Raw genomic sequence first — 16663 nt, forward strand, 5'->3', positions numbered from 1 at the left:
ACTAGAACCTGCAGTGTGTACTCAGGTAAATGATGTGACGGACACATGCATGTGGAGCACACTTACCACATTATACAGACTTTCAGATTGATTATTACCCAATATCTTACATAAATAACAAAGATAACTGATCAGACTCCTCAGGAAGTTCAGACTCTTGGATAAATTTTGACATAAGTTGAAAGTAGACAGAAAAAAAGACTTCATGTTTTTAACCATGAAAATTATGTTCTGACCTTTTTTTAAAGCATCAAATTTAACATTCTATATCTCTTTCTAAATCTTACCTTAACAAATTCCTGAGATAAGTTTCATAAAAAATGAAATTAAAATATACATTATAATTTTTAGGAATTATATATGAAAAACAACAAATACTCTATTGGTAATTACTTCTTCTGAAAGAATGATGGCAGCTTTGAGGTTGTTCACTTTCCAAATGTAATAAATCAATTTGAAAATGGGAAGAAGATCCACTTACTACAGCATAAATAAATAAATGAAACCATTAGGAATAAGAAATGTCTAAAACCTATATGTGAAAAATATGTAAAAGACTCCTTAAGATCATAAAAGTAAACCTGAACAAAATGGAAAGACATAAGTGTTCTTGGATAGGTGGATAGAAACCCTTAACATCATAAAGTTGTCCATTCTTCCTCGGTTAATCTACATATTTAACATGAGCCTCCCTCCAAATAACATGAGTTCACTTTCCTGGAGCTAGACAAATTGGTTTCAAAGTTTACTTGAAAGATAAGACAATCAAGAATTGCCAGAAAAACCCAGAAAAAGAAGAGAAATGAGTGGGAAATAGCCTTACTTTATATTAGAAAGACTCTGTTATTAAAACAAAGTGGTACTGATGTGTAAACATATGATAGGCCAAAGAAACAGAACAGAAAATAATAAAACAGGCCTAAATGCATACAGAAATTAAGTACAATTCAATCCACGGATAAGGAGGGCTAACTGTACTACCAACTGTACTCTGCCATTTTATATAAGGGACTTGAGCATCTGTGGATTTTGGTATCCACGGGCGTCCTGAAACCAATCCCCCATGGATACTGAGAGATGACTGTATATGACTAAGGGAGCATCTTAAGTCCGTGGAGGGTTGAGGGGGCGAATGCACCCTTTATCACACTCAAGGTGGTAGGATGCTCTGTAACCTGAGAGTAGGGAAAAGCAACAAAATTACTTCAAGAAATAATTTGCAAAACAAAAGGAACCTATAGATTGAAAGAGATTTGTGAACCCATCAACCAAATGCAATGTGTGGACTTTGGATTCTTAATTCCAGAAAACCAAACAGGAGAATTTGTTCTCTGCCTAAATACGTGGTGATGATCATGAATCAGTGTCAATTTTAAGATATAATAATGGTACTGTTAGTTAATGTTTTTAAAAAATGGACCATAGAGAGACTTCTGGTTTCCCATTCTGCATGTCAGAAGCTTGGAAGTCACCACTTTGTCCTAACAAAAGTAAAAAGCAGAACAGACTGAAAAATCAACAACTCTTCTTGCATCCTTAAGAGAAGGGAGGACACAGGGCAAACCTTGGTCCCCAAGACTGGAGATAACAGGTAAGCGAATACCGGGAATCATGGCTGACTGGAGCAGAGATCCACAAGTAGAAACCACCACAGGCACCAGTGCTGGGTAGGAAAACCTGAACTGGAATTAGCAAATGGCTGGAGGGTCAGTGTGAACAACTCTGAGAGATAAAAACTCCAGGGAGACTCACTCCTAGAGCGGCCCCCACAATATTGTGAGATTTACCTCCAGGAGTTGCCACCAGGTTCACATAGTAAATATCAGAGAAAAAGTCACCCCTGCTTTAGGCAGAAAGACGGGAAAGGGAATCACTTTTAAATACAACAGAGCTCTCTGTTTTTCTTAACAAGGCCTGACCTCAGGAGTATTATCAGAGCCTAACTGACCAGGAGGAAAGGAAATAACCACTTCCAGACAGCTCTAGGCATACTGTTCCACTTAAGAGGAAGAAAAAACTGAGAAAAACTTATGAAGTTCCCAGTGCAGAGGCACAGGCTCACTGAAAGACTGAGACCTAATCATAAGACTATAGAACACTTCCCCTCCCCTCACATCTCACCACCACATTACAAAAAGCCTATTTACAGCAGTTCCTTTTATGTAGTATACATCTTGTCCAGCTATTAAGAAAAAAATTACTTGACATACCAAAAGGGGAAGAAAACACAATATGAAGAGACAGAGGAAGAATCAGAACCAGACATGGCAGAGATGTTGGAATTATCAGACTGGAAATTAAAAAGAACTATGATTAACATGCTAAGGGCTCTAATGGATAAAGTAGATAGCATGCAAAAACAGATGGGCAATGTAAGCAGAGAGATGTAAATACTAAGAAAGAACCAAAAAAGAAATATGAGAGGTTAAAAAACACTGTAAAAGAAATGAAGAATGCCTTTGATGAGCTTATTAGTAGACTTGGTGGGAAAAGAAATCTCTGACCTAGAGGATATATGAATGGAAACCTTGAAATCCGAAAAGCACAGATGACAAAGACTGAAAAACAACAACAGAATTTCCAAGGGATGTGGCACAGCTTCAAAATACAGCATATGTGTAATGGGTCTAACAGAATAAGAAAGAGAGAAAGGTTCAGAATAAATATTTGAAACGATAATGACTGAGACTTTTCCCAAATTAATGTCAGACACCAAATCACAATTCCAGGAAGCTCAGAGAACACATGCAGGATTAATGCCAAAACCCTACACCTAGGCATATCATTTTGCAACTACCAAAAAAAAAAAAAAACTAAAGGTAAGGAAAAACCCTGAAAGAAGCCAGAGGACAAGAAATATCTTACCTATAGAGGAACAGAGATAAGATTACAACCAACTTCTCAGAAACCATGCCAGCAAGCAGAGAGTAAAATGACATACAAAAGTACTGAGAGAAAAAACCCAACATCTAGAATTCTGTACCCTGTGAAATTATCCTTCAAAAGTGGAGAAGAAATAAAGGTTTTCTCAGACAAATGAAAATTGAGAGGATCTGTTGCCAATACACCTGCTTTGTAAGAAATGTTGAAAGAAGTTCTTTAGAAAGAAGGAAAATAATATAGGTCAGAAACTCAGAACTACATGAAGAGCATTGAAGAAGAAATAACTGAAGACAAAATAAAAACTTTTATTTTTCCTATTCTTAATTGAGGTAACAGATAATTGTTTGTTCAAAAATAATAATATAAACAATGTATTCAATTATGTATGTTTATCTGTATGCATATGCTTACGTATGCTCATATGTATGTGAAACGAATGACAGCAATGATATAAGGAACGAGAGGGAGGAATTAGGATTATTTTGTTATTATAAGGTATTCACACTACCTGTGAAGTGGTGTAGTGTTACTTGAAAGTGGATTTGGATTAGCTGCCGATGTATACTGCAAACTCCAGGGCAAACACTAAAAAAGGTAAAATAATAAGTGTAACAAATACGCCAAGAAAGGAGATAAAGTGAGATCACATAAAATGTTCAGTTAGAACCACCAAAGGCAGAAAAAGGGTAGAAGACAAAAAGAGGAACAAATAGCAAGGACAACAAATATAAAGCAGTAATAAATATAATAGATATTAGTCCAACTATAACAGTAATCACTTTGAACCTCAATGGTCTAAATGCATCAATTAAAAGACTGAGATTGACAGAGTGGATCAAAACAGGACCCAACTATACCTTGTCTACAAGAAACCTATGTCAAATATAAAAACACATATAGATTAAAACTAAATGGATGGGACTTCCCTGGTGGCAAAGTGGTTAAGAATCCGCCTGCCAATGCAGGGGACACCGGTTTGATCCCTGGTCTGGGAAGATCCCACATGCCGTGGAGTAACTAAGCCCATGCGCCACAACTACTGAGCCTGCTCTCTAGAGCCCGTGAACCACAACTACTGAGCCCTCCTGCCACAACTACTGAAGCCCACGTGCCTAGAGCCCGTGCCCTGCAACAAGAGAAGCCACCACAATGAGAAGCACGTGCACTGCAATGAAGAGTAGCCCCCGTTCACCACAGCAAGAGGAAGCCAGCGCACAGCAACAAAGACCCAGTGCAGCCCAAAATAAATAAATTAAAAAAAAAAAAAAAAAAAAGACAACAACTAAATGGATGCAGAAAAATATACCACGCTAACACTAATCAAAAGAAAGCAGGAGTAGCTATATTAATTTCAAATACAGCAGACTTCAAAGCAAGGAAAGTTATCAGGAATATAGAAGCTCATTACATAATGATATAGGGGTTCAATTTTCCAAGAAGATATAACAATCCTTAATTTGTATGTGCCTAACAACAGACTGTCAAATTATGTGAGGAAAAAAACTAATAGAAGTGTAAAGAGAAATAGATGAATCTACTATCATAGCTGGAGACTTCAACATCCCTCTATCAAAAATGGACTGATCCAGCAGCCAGAAAATCTATAAGAACATAGCTGAATGCAACAAAACCATCAATCAAGTGAATATGATTGTCATCTATAGACTACTTTATCCAACCACAGCAGACACACATTCTTCTTAAGCTCACATGGAACATTCACCAAGACAGACCATTCTGGGCTATAAAACATACCTTAACAAATTTAAAAGAACAAAAGTCATATAATGTCTGTTCTCAGACCACAATGGGATTAAATTAGGAATCAATAACAGAAAGTTAACTTGAAAATCTCAAATTATGTGGAGATTTAATAACATAGTTCTAAGTAACACACAAATCAAAGAAACCTCCAGAGAAATTTAAAATTATTTTAAACTAAATGAAAATGAAAACATAACTTATCAAAATTTGTGGAATACAGTGAAGCAGTTCTTAGAGGGAAATTTATAGCACTGAATATATATTTAGAAAAAAAAGAAATATCTAAGATGAATAATCCAAGTTTCCAACTCAGGTAACTAGAAAAAGAAGAGCAAATTCAATCTGAAGTAAGTAGAAGAAAAAATAGAATTAGAGCTGAAATCAAATGAAAATGCAAACAGGAAATCAATAGAGAAAATAAATGAAACCAAAAGGTGGTTATGGAAAACACCAATAAAATCAACTAGCCAGGCTAACTAAGAAAAAAAGAGAGGGCACAAACTACTAATGCCAGAAATGAAAGAGGAGACATCACTGCAGATCCTATAGGCATCAAAAGGATAATAAATGAGTATTCTGAACAAGTTTATGCCAACAAATTTGGTACCCTAAATGAAATGGACCAAATACTTGAAAGACACAATCTGCCAAAACTCACACAAGAAGAAAAAGACTAAATGAGTAGGCCTACATCTCTTAAGAGAAATGGAATGAATAAGTAATAACCTTTCAAAACAGAAAGCACCAGGCTTGGATAAATTCACTGGTGAATTCTACTAAACATTTAAGGATGAAATTATACCAATTCTTTACAATCTCTTTTGGAGGATAGACGCTGAGGGAATACTTCCTAACTCATTCTATGAGGCCAGAATTACACTGATACCGGTGTCTGAAAGCAGACAAAGATATTCCAAGCAAAGAAAACTTAGAGACCAATATCTCTGATGATCATAGATGCAAAAATTCTCAACAAAATACTAGAATCCAACAATGTATAAAGAATTAAATATCATGCTCAAGTGGAATTTGAGTGGTCTGGGAATATCCCACACGCCGTGGATCAACTAAGCCCATCTGCCACAACTACTGAGCCTGCGCTCTAGAGCCCGCGAGCCACAACTACTGAAGCCCGCGTGCCTAGAGCCTGTGCTCCACAACAAGAAGCCCATGCACCGCAACAAAGAGTAGCCACCGCTTGCCGCAACTAGAGAAAGCCCGCACAGCAACAAAGACCCAACGCAGCCAAAAATCTTTTTAAAATAAAAATAAAAATAAAAAAAAATAAAAACTGTCTTTGTTCACAGATTAACTGATTATCTACGTAGAAAATCCAAAATAATTGATAAAAAAACTGGAACTAATAAGCAATTAGAGCAAAGTAGCAGGATACAAGTTAAAATACAAAAGCCAATCATCTTCTTACATACCAGCAGTGAACAAGTGGAGTTTGAAATTAAAAAGAAGATACCAAGTACCTCCCAAATTAAATAATTATGTATAAATCTTACAAAATATGTACAAGATCTAGAGTAGAAAAAATACGAAACTCTGATGAACAAAATCAAAGAAGAACTACCTAAATGGAGGATATCCATGGATAGGAAGACTCAATATTGTCAAGATCTCAGTTCTTCCCAATTTGACCTATAGATTCAATGAAATCTCAATCAAAATCCCAACAAGTTATTTTGTGGATATCAACAAACTGATTTTAAAGTTTATATGGAGAGGCAAAAGACCCAGAATAGCCAATACAATATTGAAGGAGAAGAGCAAAGCTGGAGGACTGACACCACCTGACTTCAAGATTTACACAAAGCTACAGTAATCAAGACAGTGTGATATTGATAAACAGACCACTGCAACAGATAGAGAGACCAGAAATAGACCTAAGTATAGTCAATTGATTTTTGATAAAGGAGCAAAGGTAATACAGTAAAGACTGTCTTTTCAACACATGGTGCTGGAATAACTTGACATCCACATGCAAAAAATCTGATTCTAGACACAGACCTTATATCCCTCATAAAAATTAACTTGAAAATGGATCCTAAATCTAAATTTAAAGCACAAACTATAAAACTCCTAGAAGATAACACAGGAGAAAACCTAGATGATTGAGTTTGGCGATGGTGATGACCTTTTAGATTAAAAAAAAAAAAAAAGATACAATCCATGAAAGAAAGAATGAAAGAAAGACAGAAAAGGGAACCCTTGTGCACAGTTGGTGGGAATGCAAATTGGTGCAGCCACTATGGAAAACAGTATGGTGGTTCTTCAAAAAATTAAAACTATAACTACCACATGATCCAGCAATCCCACTTCTGGGTATATATTCAAAGGAAATGAAAACAGGATATCAAATAGATATCTGCACTCCCACGTTTATTATGGTATATTCATAACAGCCAAGATATGAAAACAACCTAAGTGTCTATCAATAGATGAATAAATAAAGAAGATGTGGTATATATATCTATATCTATATCTAGTTATATATATGCTATATATACATAGGGTGTGTATATATATATACACACATACACAAAATCGGCTATTATTTAGCCATGAGAAAGAAGGAAATTCTTGGCTGTGATAACATGGATGGATATTGAGGGCATTATGCTAAGTGAAATAAGCTGGAAAGAGAAACACAAGTATGATATCACTTTATGTGGAATCTAAAAAAGCTGAACTCATAGAAACAGAGACTAGAATGATGGTTATTAGGGACTGGGGGGTGGGAGAAATGGGAATATGTTGATCAAAAAGTACAAACTTCCAGTTATAAGTTCTGAGGATCTAATAATGTACAGTACAGTGATTATAGTCAATAATACTGTATTGCATATTTGAAAGTTGTTAAGAGAGTGGATCTTAAATGTTCTCATCACAAAAAAAGAAATGGTAATCCTGTGATGTGAGGGAGGTGTTAACTAACACTATGGTGGTAGTCATTTTGCAATATAAAAGTGTACATCTTAAATATATGCAATGTTATATGTCACTTATATCTCAATAAAGCTGGGAAAAAATAAAATGTAATAAATTAATATAAATTCTGATATTTTCTCTTGTGCCTATATGGAAACATAACAAGAAGCAAGTGCATTTTTGTCTTATTTGGTAATAATATTAAACACTTTTTTAAACTTTCCTAAACTTTATCCAAATTATTGTAGATATAAATATATTTTATGTTTCATATATTTTTACAAATTTTATATAACGTATTTTTAGATTTATTTTAGAATTTAATATTTTATTCAAAAATAAAATTTATTTATAATATATTTTCTTATATTAAAAATGGACCCCTGGCTTTACAAAGGAGAATTAAGAGATTTCTCTTCTCATCTCACAGGTGTTTCATCAGGAAAAGATGAAACCAAAACGTCAGAGATTTCTCTGACTTTTGAGAGTGGGACATCTACTCCAAAGTAATGCGCTAAACTGTAAATGAAAAACAAATATGAGGAAAGTTATTTTTCCCTTGGCTTTATAGATGTTAATAATTTACCTTACTGTGTCTTATTCAATAGAATGTTTTCAAATACTATTATAGTGTTAATTAATTGCAGCAGCAACTTGAGACCAATCATTCAGAATCTAAACAAAAAGGAATTAAATAATTCAAATGTGTATGTGATAAGTTAATATTTCATCAACAGAACTGTACTTCTGCCTTAAAATTGAATCTCTAGATATGGCTGGACAAGTTGTGTTGCTTGTATTCATCTGGTATTAGCACCAACTAAGGACAGGAGTTTTTTTAGGTGAACTTGGCAATACACACATGTGGTACAGACATACTTGAAGTGCTGAGTAACTATTCTGAATCTCATGGTTTTCCTAGAACAACTGTGTTGACATATGCATTCATAGTGCAAAAGCAATAGTGAGTAAAACTGCTATGCCTAACACAAATCAAAGCAGGGACAGTAGTCACTGTATTCTTTACTACTACATACTCACAGTAAAAACACTGCCAGTTTCACATAAAAACGCATTTCATGAAAAATATTAATATAAAATATTGATTTCATTAAATTTTACCCTTGAGGATACTTTCAATTAAAAAAAATTCTGTGTGGTGAAAAGGTATGCATAAAGCATTTCTGCTACATACCAAAAAACGATGATTGTCTAGAGGAGAAGCACTTGGGCAACTTGCTGAGCTATAAGATCAACTAGCCACTTTTTTCCTTCTTGGAAATTTACTTGAAAAAAATGACTGGCAGACAAACAATGGTTATTCAGACTTGAGTATTTGGCACATACTTTCTCAAAAATTAGAGAAGTGACCCTAGTACACTAAGGAAAACAACTGACAGTATTTATAACCAATGATAAATTTGAGTTTTTAAGCTCAGAAATTAGAATCTTAGAAAATCTGCTTTCACCAATGTGAGCTTTACAGCTTCCCAACACTTATATTTCTGATGAGACTGGTGGTGAATGAATGTAAATTTTGATAGTGTAAAATGAAATATGTCAATGTTTGGAAGATCTGCCTAACTTAACCAATATTTTCCAAATGAACCATGTATGAAGCTATAAAATAAGATCCATTAAAAATGCAAGGCTGACCAATTGGTTTTAATGTAATAGCATGAACAGCTCATTGATATAATTTCAGATTCCACATTGCAACTAACCTTTAAAAAACCACCATTTTCAATTTTTGGTGAGGTATCCATGTCGAATATCCACAATTACCTGAGATGGTTATTAAAATATGTCTTCAACAAGTACATATCTGTGTGAAGCTGGATTTTCTTCATATATCTCAACCAAAAAAACATATTGCACCAGACTGAATACAGAAATATCTGTGAGAACCTGTCTTCTTTTAAGTCAAACAATAAAGAGGTTTGCAAAAATGTGAAAACAATGCCACTCTTGTTAGACGATTTTTTTCTTGGAAAAGGCCACTGTTTTTCATTAAAAATATGCTCTTTGTATTAACATGTAATCAATTTATTGTTATTTTAAAATGAAGTGATAAATATTTTTTAAACTTTTGTTTTAATTTCAAATATGGTAAACATTGATAGATAGAACCCACATTTTTTAGAAAGCTCATTGAGATCTTCAATAATTTTTAGGAATGTAAAGTGGTACTGAGACCAAAACATTTGAAAATTGCATTTCCAACATACTAAAGTATTCTAAGAAAAGGAAAAACAAAATTGGATGATAAGGTAAATGGTCATCACTTACAGCAAAAAAGCCTCATTCACAGCATCACAGAACCCAGGCCAGAGCACTTCCTGAGGTTCATGTCCATGGTAGGTGAGCAGAGCCTCCACCAATGGTTCAAAATCTGGCAGAGTAACAAGTGGGACACAAACTCGTGATAGGGACCTTACTCGTTCAGGAGCCATTCTATGGAATAAATAAAATGAGAAATAAGTATCCAAATCTTAGAGCCACAGGTACTGATAGTTAAAGGCATATAAAATCTTCACGTTAAAAAGGTTCATGACAGGTCACTTGCTTTGCCCCTCATATAAAAAGGCGAACCCTAACACCATCTATGACCTCTATTCTCTTACATAGTTCTCTAGGAAGAAACCCTTTAGCTGCAGTTCCCATTTTGATCTCCCTCATTGTCAGGACTGTGGCTTAACCCTCTGTAGGCACCTCCAGCTTACCGTGCCCAAAATAGAACTTGAATTCCTTCCCCAAATATTCTCTTCCCCCAGTGCTCCCTATCTCATTTGGTCAAGTCCAAACCCTTAAGTCCATCCTTGATTCCTCCTTTTTCTCTCCTGCCCCTTATCTGATCCAGTGGTTAATACCATCAGTTCATTTCATTACTTCTCTACACATCCATCACTACCCCCTAATTCACCATCACCTCCAGCCTGGGTTACTGTAGGATCCTCCTAATTTTCTCCCTGCTTCTGCCCTCACCTGCCTTGTCTACCATTGGAACAGGTACAGACCCCTTAAAAATTCAGATCACTTCACTTGTCTGCTCAATGGCTTTCCACCTCACACAGAGAACAAGCCAAGTCTTATATTAGTTGCCAAGGCCTTCCATGGCGGGCCCCCCTCTGTTTCTCTGGCTTCATCTCTTTCCACTCTTACCTTGCCCATTCTGCTCTGGCCTTTCCAGCCTCTGACTACTCCAGATAAGGTCCTGTTGTTCATTCTGCCTGGAACACATGGTTAGCTCCTTCATCTCGTATAGGTCTCAGCTCAAATCTTGCTTTATGTAGGGGAGTTCCCTGACCATCCCATATAAATGCACTGGCTAATATGGTAGCAATCAGCCACATATGGCAACTTAAATTTAAATTAATTGGAATGAAATGAAACTTAAATTCCATTCCTCAGTTGCACTAGCACAGATCAAGAGTTCCAACAGCTACATGAGGCTAGTGGTTTACTGTATCACAGTGCAAATTCACAAGGCTTGTCCATTACTGCAGAAAGCTCCACTGACAGCAGAGCTAAACATAGCAAGTGTCCTCTTATCTCACTGTGTTCTTCCTATCTCTCTTACCCTGTTTTACTTTTCTTCACAGTACTTTTCATCACCTGACCTATAATGTATTTGCTTGTTTATTGTTCATGGTCTGTTTCTTCCTGCTAGGACATCCACTCTGTAAGGGCAGGCACTTTTCCTATTTTGCTCACTCCTCTATTCCTAGTATATAGGGACAACTCCTACTTACTTATAGCTCCAGAAACAGATATTAAATGAATAAATGAACAACTAGAAATCAGGAAAATGAAAGTTTGGGATGTATGCTATTAGATCATTCTTTAGGTATCTTCATATAAAACCATAAATCTACAAATTTATTTTGTGAAACACAAATGAAACCACAATATAGAACATATAGCTGTCACTCATTTCTTTTTTTTTTACTTGCTGCCTATTATTAAAATATATGTTTTGTAATTTAACAGTATCTCCATTTATGGGCATTTAGGTTGTTTCTAATTTTTCACTATGAAATACTGCTGCAGCAGTATCCTTGCACATGCCTGTTTGTGCCCCCATGTGAATATCTGCATATTGAATTGCTTTCCAAAAGACTACCAATTTACTTTTCTACCCCTGACAGTGATATTATTCTGGATATTTTTATTTCTTCCTAATCTGGGCAAAAATTATCCCATTGCTTTCATCTGCATTTCCCTGATATTTTTTGAGATTGAATATTTGTTTGTTACCCACTTGTATTTCTGCTTCAGTGAATTTGTTTTTAAATTTTTGTATATTTGTCCTATTTATTCATCTAATAAATATTTTTTGAACCCTTACTATATTCAAATCTGTTTGCAGTGGTAGTGCTACAGAAGCAAAGACAAGACAAAGCTTAGTAATGAAAAGCATAAAATGCCAGATGATATCAAGTGCCATAATGAAAGTAAAGTACACTGAGGGGTAAGAGAGGGCAAGAATTTATTGAGGGGAGCATTTAAGCAGAGATCTAAAGGAAGTGTATGAACAAACCATATATGTATGTGGGAGAAGAATGTCACAGGCAGATGCAAAGCAAACACGAAGGCCTGGAGTATCTAAGTACAACAGAGTCCGAGGTGGCAAGTCCACAGTGAATGCGGGGGGTGGGGGGAGGAGGAAGGCAGGTTTTGAAGAGACCAGTGTAAGAACCTGGGATGTTAGTCTTTTTTTTTTTTAACTTATGTTTTAGTTTTATCAAACTTACAGATACAACTACCTTAAGTAGTCAAATAGCTCTTCAAAACTTATGAAAAAACAGCAGCTTTTGAACGAGCACTCCCACTCCCATTTTCTGATCTCAGAGGCAACCACTTTCAAGCCTAACTCATGCTTTAGATATTCAATATGTTTTCTGTGGGTTTAGTGACTATTACTTGGCTTGCTTGTTTGCTTTTTTCTTTTTTTTTTTTTGGCACTGATGATTATTTTAACGTTAAACTCCCGCCCAAGTATGTAATCTCCTTGCAATACATTCAAACATATCTGATATTCTGCCATTTTCATCTTCTTATAAGAAATTTCTCCTAGAACCTTCTGACCTGTTCCAATCTGAACAGGTTGCTTTTTACTCCCTCTGTACAGTTATCGTGGGACCGCTACCATAGGGATTTCCTTCACTTCTCTCTTGGATCCCGTATCTTCTTTCTTGGTTCATTCTTCTTACATGAGAAAAGGTACCAGAGAGGTAAAGTATTTGAGACCTTGCATGTTTGAAAATATCAGTATTTTACTCTCATACTTGATTGATACTTTGGCAGATTATAGAATTCTGGTAATTTTTCTAGAATTGTGAAAGTGTGGTTCTACTATCCTTTAAATTTCAGTGTTGTTCCTGAGAAGTCCCATGCTGTTATGAATCCTGACCCTTTATATAAGTCCTGTTTTTACTACCTGGAGGCTTTTGGATATCCCCTTAGAAATTTAACATTGATGTGTCTTGGTATGGATTTATTTCTATTCATTGTGCTGGACATTCAGTGGACCTTAAATCCAGAAAGATCTTTTGAATTATTTCTTTGATGATTTCCTTCCTATTCTTTTCTCCGTTCTCTCTTTCTGGGGACTCTGATTTTTTGGATATTGAACTTCCTAGACAGTTCTCTCTTATTGTTTCTTTCTTATTTTTCATCTCTCGGTTTTTTTGCTCTAGATTTTGAAAGAATTGTTCAACTTTACCTTCCAATCTTTTATTATGTTTTTAATTACCACTCTCTCATTATTAATTTCCAAGAACTATTTTCTTCATTCTCTGGATGTTTCTTTTTTTTTAAAAAAAAAAAACAGCATTCTGTTCTTTTTTTAAATTTTATTTCTGTCTTAGGACTCCTTTATTAATTTATTTTTTATTGAAGTATAGCTGCTGTACGATATTATGTAAGTTACAGGTGTACAATATAGTGACTCACAATTTTTAAAGGTTATACTCCATTTATAGTTATTATAAAATATTGGCTATATTCTCCAGGTTGTACAATATATCCTTGTAGCTTATTTTATACCTAATAGCTTGTATCTCTTACTCCCCTACTCCTACATTGCCCCTCTCCCCTTCCATCTCCCCACGGGTAACCACTAGTTTGTTCTCTATATCTGTGAGTCTAGCTAGTATTCTGCTCTTGTTTAGTGGACATAATATTACCTTTTATTTTAATGGGGACTTTTTGTTTTTGGCTGAGTTGGGTCTTAGTGGCGACAGGCAAGATCTTTTTGTTGCGGCACATGGGCTTCTCTCTAGTTGTGGCGTGCGGTTTTTTTCTCTCTTTAGTTGTGGCGCAGCAGGCTCCAGAGCACGTGGGCTCTGTAGTTTGTGGCATGTGGCTCTCTAGTTGAGGCGGGCAGTCTCAGTAGTTGTGGCGCACGGGCTTAGTTGCCCCATGGCACGTGGGATCTTAGTTCCCCGAGCAGGGTTTCAAACCACATCCCCTGCATTGGAAGGTGGATTCTTTACCACTGGACCACCAGGGAAGTCCCTTAACGGGGACATTGACATGAATTTATTTTAGATGATCTTTTCTTTAAATAATCTTTTTTTCTTTATTTTTACTGGTTTCTACTTTCAATACTATATGCTTAATATATTTCCTTAAATATGTAGTGACCATTGCCTGTCATCTTTTTTTTAAACACCTTAAATATATATATATCTCAATTTATTTTATTTTACTTAACACTTTCAAGAACCTTTATTGAAACCAACATTCAAATAGCATCTCAAAGGTGAAATTCTGTTTCAGCAAAACCAATTTAACAATTTCAAATATATATAAAAACATTTAAAAATTAATCTTGTTAAAGGTGATCATTTCTCCTTCCCCCATTTTATCTTCTATACTTCACTGAACCAAATAAACAGGGAAGACTCTGTTCAATCATCTGCACCAAAAAAAAAAGAAGAAAAAGAATAGAAGGGAAAATTGCATTTTGACAAGTGCCAAATATCAGAAATCACATCAAATCAGAGTGTAATTATAGGCTTAACGTGTTATAACTAAGGCTTTCGATACTACACTCCACAAACCCAATGTGAATTCCCACCATTTTAAGGGCTCCCGTAGCTTGACTTTGCTGGACTAAAAGGAACAGGGGCCGCTACCTATGATAAATGAAGTGATGCAGTGCTTTTGGAAAAGTAGAAACAGGCAGTAACTAAGGCTTTACTTTCAATTATTTCAGCAATAGTCTGGCTTGACCAGCCTGAGAAAGATTACATTTCTGGTTCTTGTTTCTGAGTTGGGCCCAAAGAGGTGAGCTGCTAGTGGAACAGAAGTTATGGCCTGTCATCTTATATTTAACAGTCAGGCACTAAAAACCCAGTAGTGAGTAATATGTGCATGGGTGGGGAAAGCTGACTGTGATCTTCACTATAGGACAGTAGTTTTTAGACTTTTTGAGTTTCAAAAACCCTTAAAAATTACTGAAAGACCAAACAGCTTTTGTTTCTGAGGTTATAACTATTGATACTAATATTTGAAATTAAAACAAAGACACCTAAAAGTATTTATCAATTCACTAAAAGTAACAATAATAAATCCATTAGGTGTTAAGATGAATAACATTTTTGTTGAAAAATTACTATATTTTACAAAACAAAAATATTTAGTGAGAAGAGTGGCACTTTTTTTTTTTAAATTCTTGGTAAAACTGGATCTCTTAGTTACTTGATTCTCAATTGAAAGTTCTTTTATTTTTTAAAATTTATTTATTTTATTTATTTATTTTTGGCTGCGTTGGGTCTTCGTTGCTGCACACAGGCTTTCTCTAGTTGCGGTGAGCGGGGGCTACTCTTTGTCGCAGTGCGTGGGCTTCTCATTGCGGTGGTTTCTCTTGTTGCAGAGCACGGGCTCTAGGCGTGCGGGCTTCAGTAGTTGTGGCTTGAGGGCGCTAGAGCGCAGGCTCAGTAGTTGTGGAGCACGGGCATATTTGCTCCGCAACACGTGGGATCTTCCCGGACCAGGGCTCAAACCCGTGTCCCCTGCATTGGCAGGTGGATTGTTAACCACTGCGCCACCAGGGATGCCCAGCACTCTTTTATATGTTTGCAAATTTCTTTCCTATATAGCTTGAAAGAAGACAGCTGGATTCTTATGTTTACTTCTGCATTTAATTTGTTGCAATACGTTTTTTTTTTTTGGTTGAATTATATGGAGAGTCTAGCCCCACATAGATATGTAGTTTTAAAAGGCAGGACTATTATAGTAGCTTCTTCACACAATTACACATATTCTCCTTCGATACTACACCAAAATTTATCAAGCGCTGCTCACCCTTTTTCCTCCAAGCCTATCTAGGAATGCAGGTAGAGCTGCCTGCCATAGGTCTAGGGGGTTGGTGATGGGTGGTCTCTACCATGAGAAGGGCTGAAATTATCCACAATTTACTGGCCAAGCCTTACCCTGAAAGCTGAAAGTCCTCAAACAGACTAGAGTACTAAAATAGTTATATCAAACAGATCCTGTCAATGAAATTTTTGTCTAGGTCAAGAGATGGATTCCTGGCACTTCCTAATCCACCATCTTCCTTGACACCCCTTTTGATCTCTGTATTAAAAGTTATAAAAAAACAAAAAACAAAAAACACTTTTCTTACTTTCCATTTCTTTGTCCTTTTGTATTATATCCTAGGAGAACTACTCAGCTCAATCTTTGGAGTCATTGTTTGTTAATATTTAGCTTTATCTCCTATTCATAAACTCAATAAACTCCAATTTATTTAATTTTCTTTTTTTTCCCCCTGTAAGTCTCTTTAGAAAAAACCTCAGCTTATTCCTACTTCAAGGATTTGATAGTTTCTCTTACTATTTTTAAGATAATTAATTATTCATTTTTTATTTAAAAAATCCATTTGCTTGTCCTTGGGAATGCATATAATTGGTACATTTACATTTTCTGTTTGTTGCATTTGGTTCATTTTTCCCTTATGGTGTCAACTTTTCATGAATGTCTGGTGATTTTCGTTTATTTGCTCTTTCTGGCATTTGGGGTTCCATGTTAGTCTCTCCGTGAGTGCTCTGTTCAGTGCAGCCCGCCTCCA

At 35.6% G+C, this 16663-nt stretch overlaps 1 protein-coding gene across 6 annotated transcripts in view; it reads right to left on the bottom strand.

Annotated features, from left to right (window-relative positions):
• The window catches only part of FANCC (FA complementation group C), a 272443-nt gene that overhangs the window by 46313 nt on the left and 209467 nt on the right, over positions 1 to 16663 (bottom strand). For all 6 annotated transcript variants that reach the window (XM_068553567.1, XM_068553564.1, XM_068553565.1 and 3 more), the window contains one exon: positions 9874 to 10038. In XM_068553567.1, coding sequence (XP_068409668.1) covers positions 9874 to 10038 — 165 coding nt within the window. The remainder of the gene's footprint in view (positions 1 to 9873; positions 10039 to 16663) is intronic.

Source organism: Eschrichtius robustus, chromosome 10 (genome assembly GCF_028021215.1).
Source record: "Eschrichtius robustus isolate mEscRob2 chromosome 10, mEscRob2.pri, whole genome shotgun sequence".
Taxonomy (NCBI): Eukaryota; Metazoa; Chordata; class Mammalia; order Artiodactyla; family Eschrichtiidae; genus Eschrichtius; species Eschrichtius robustus.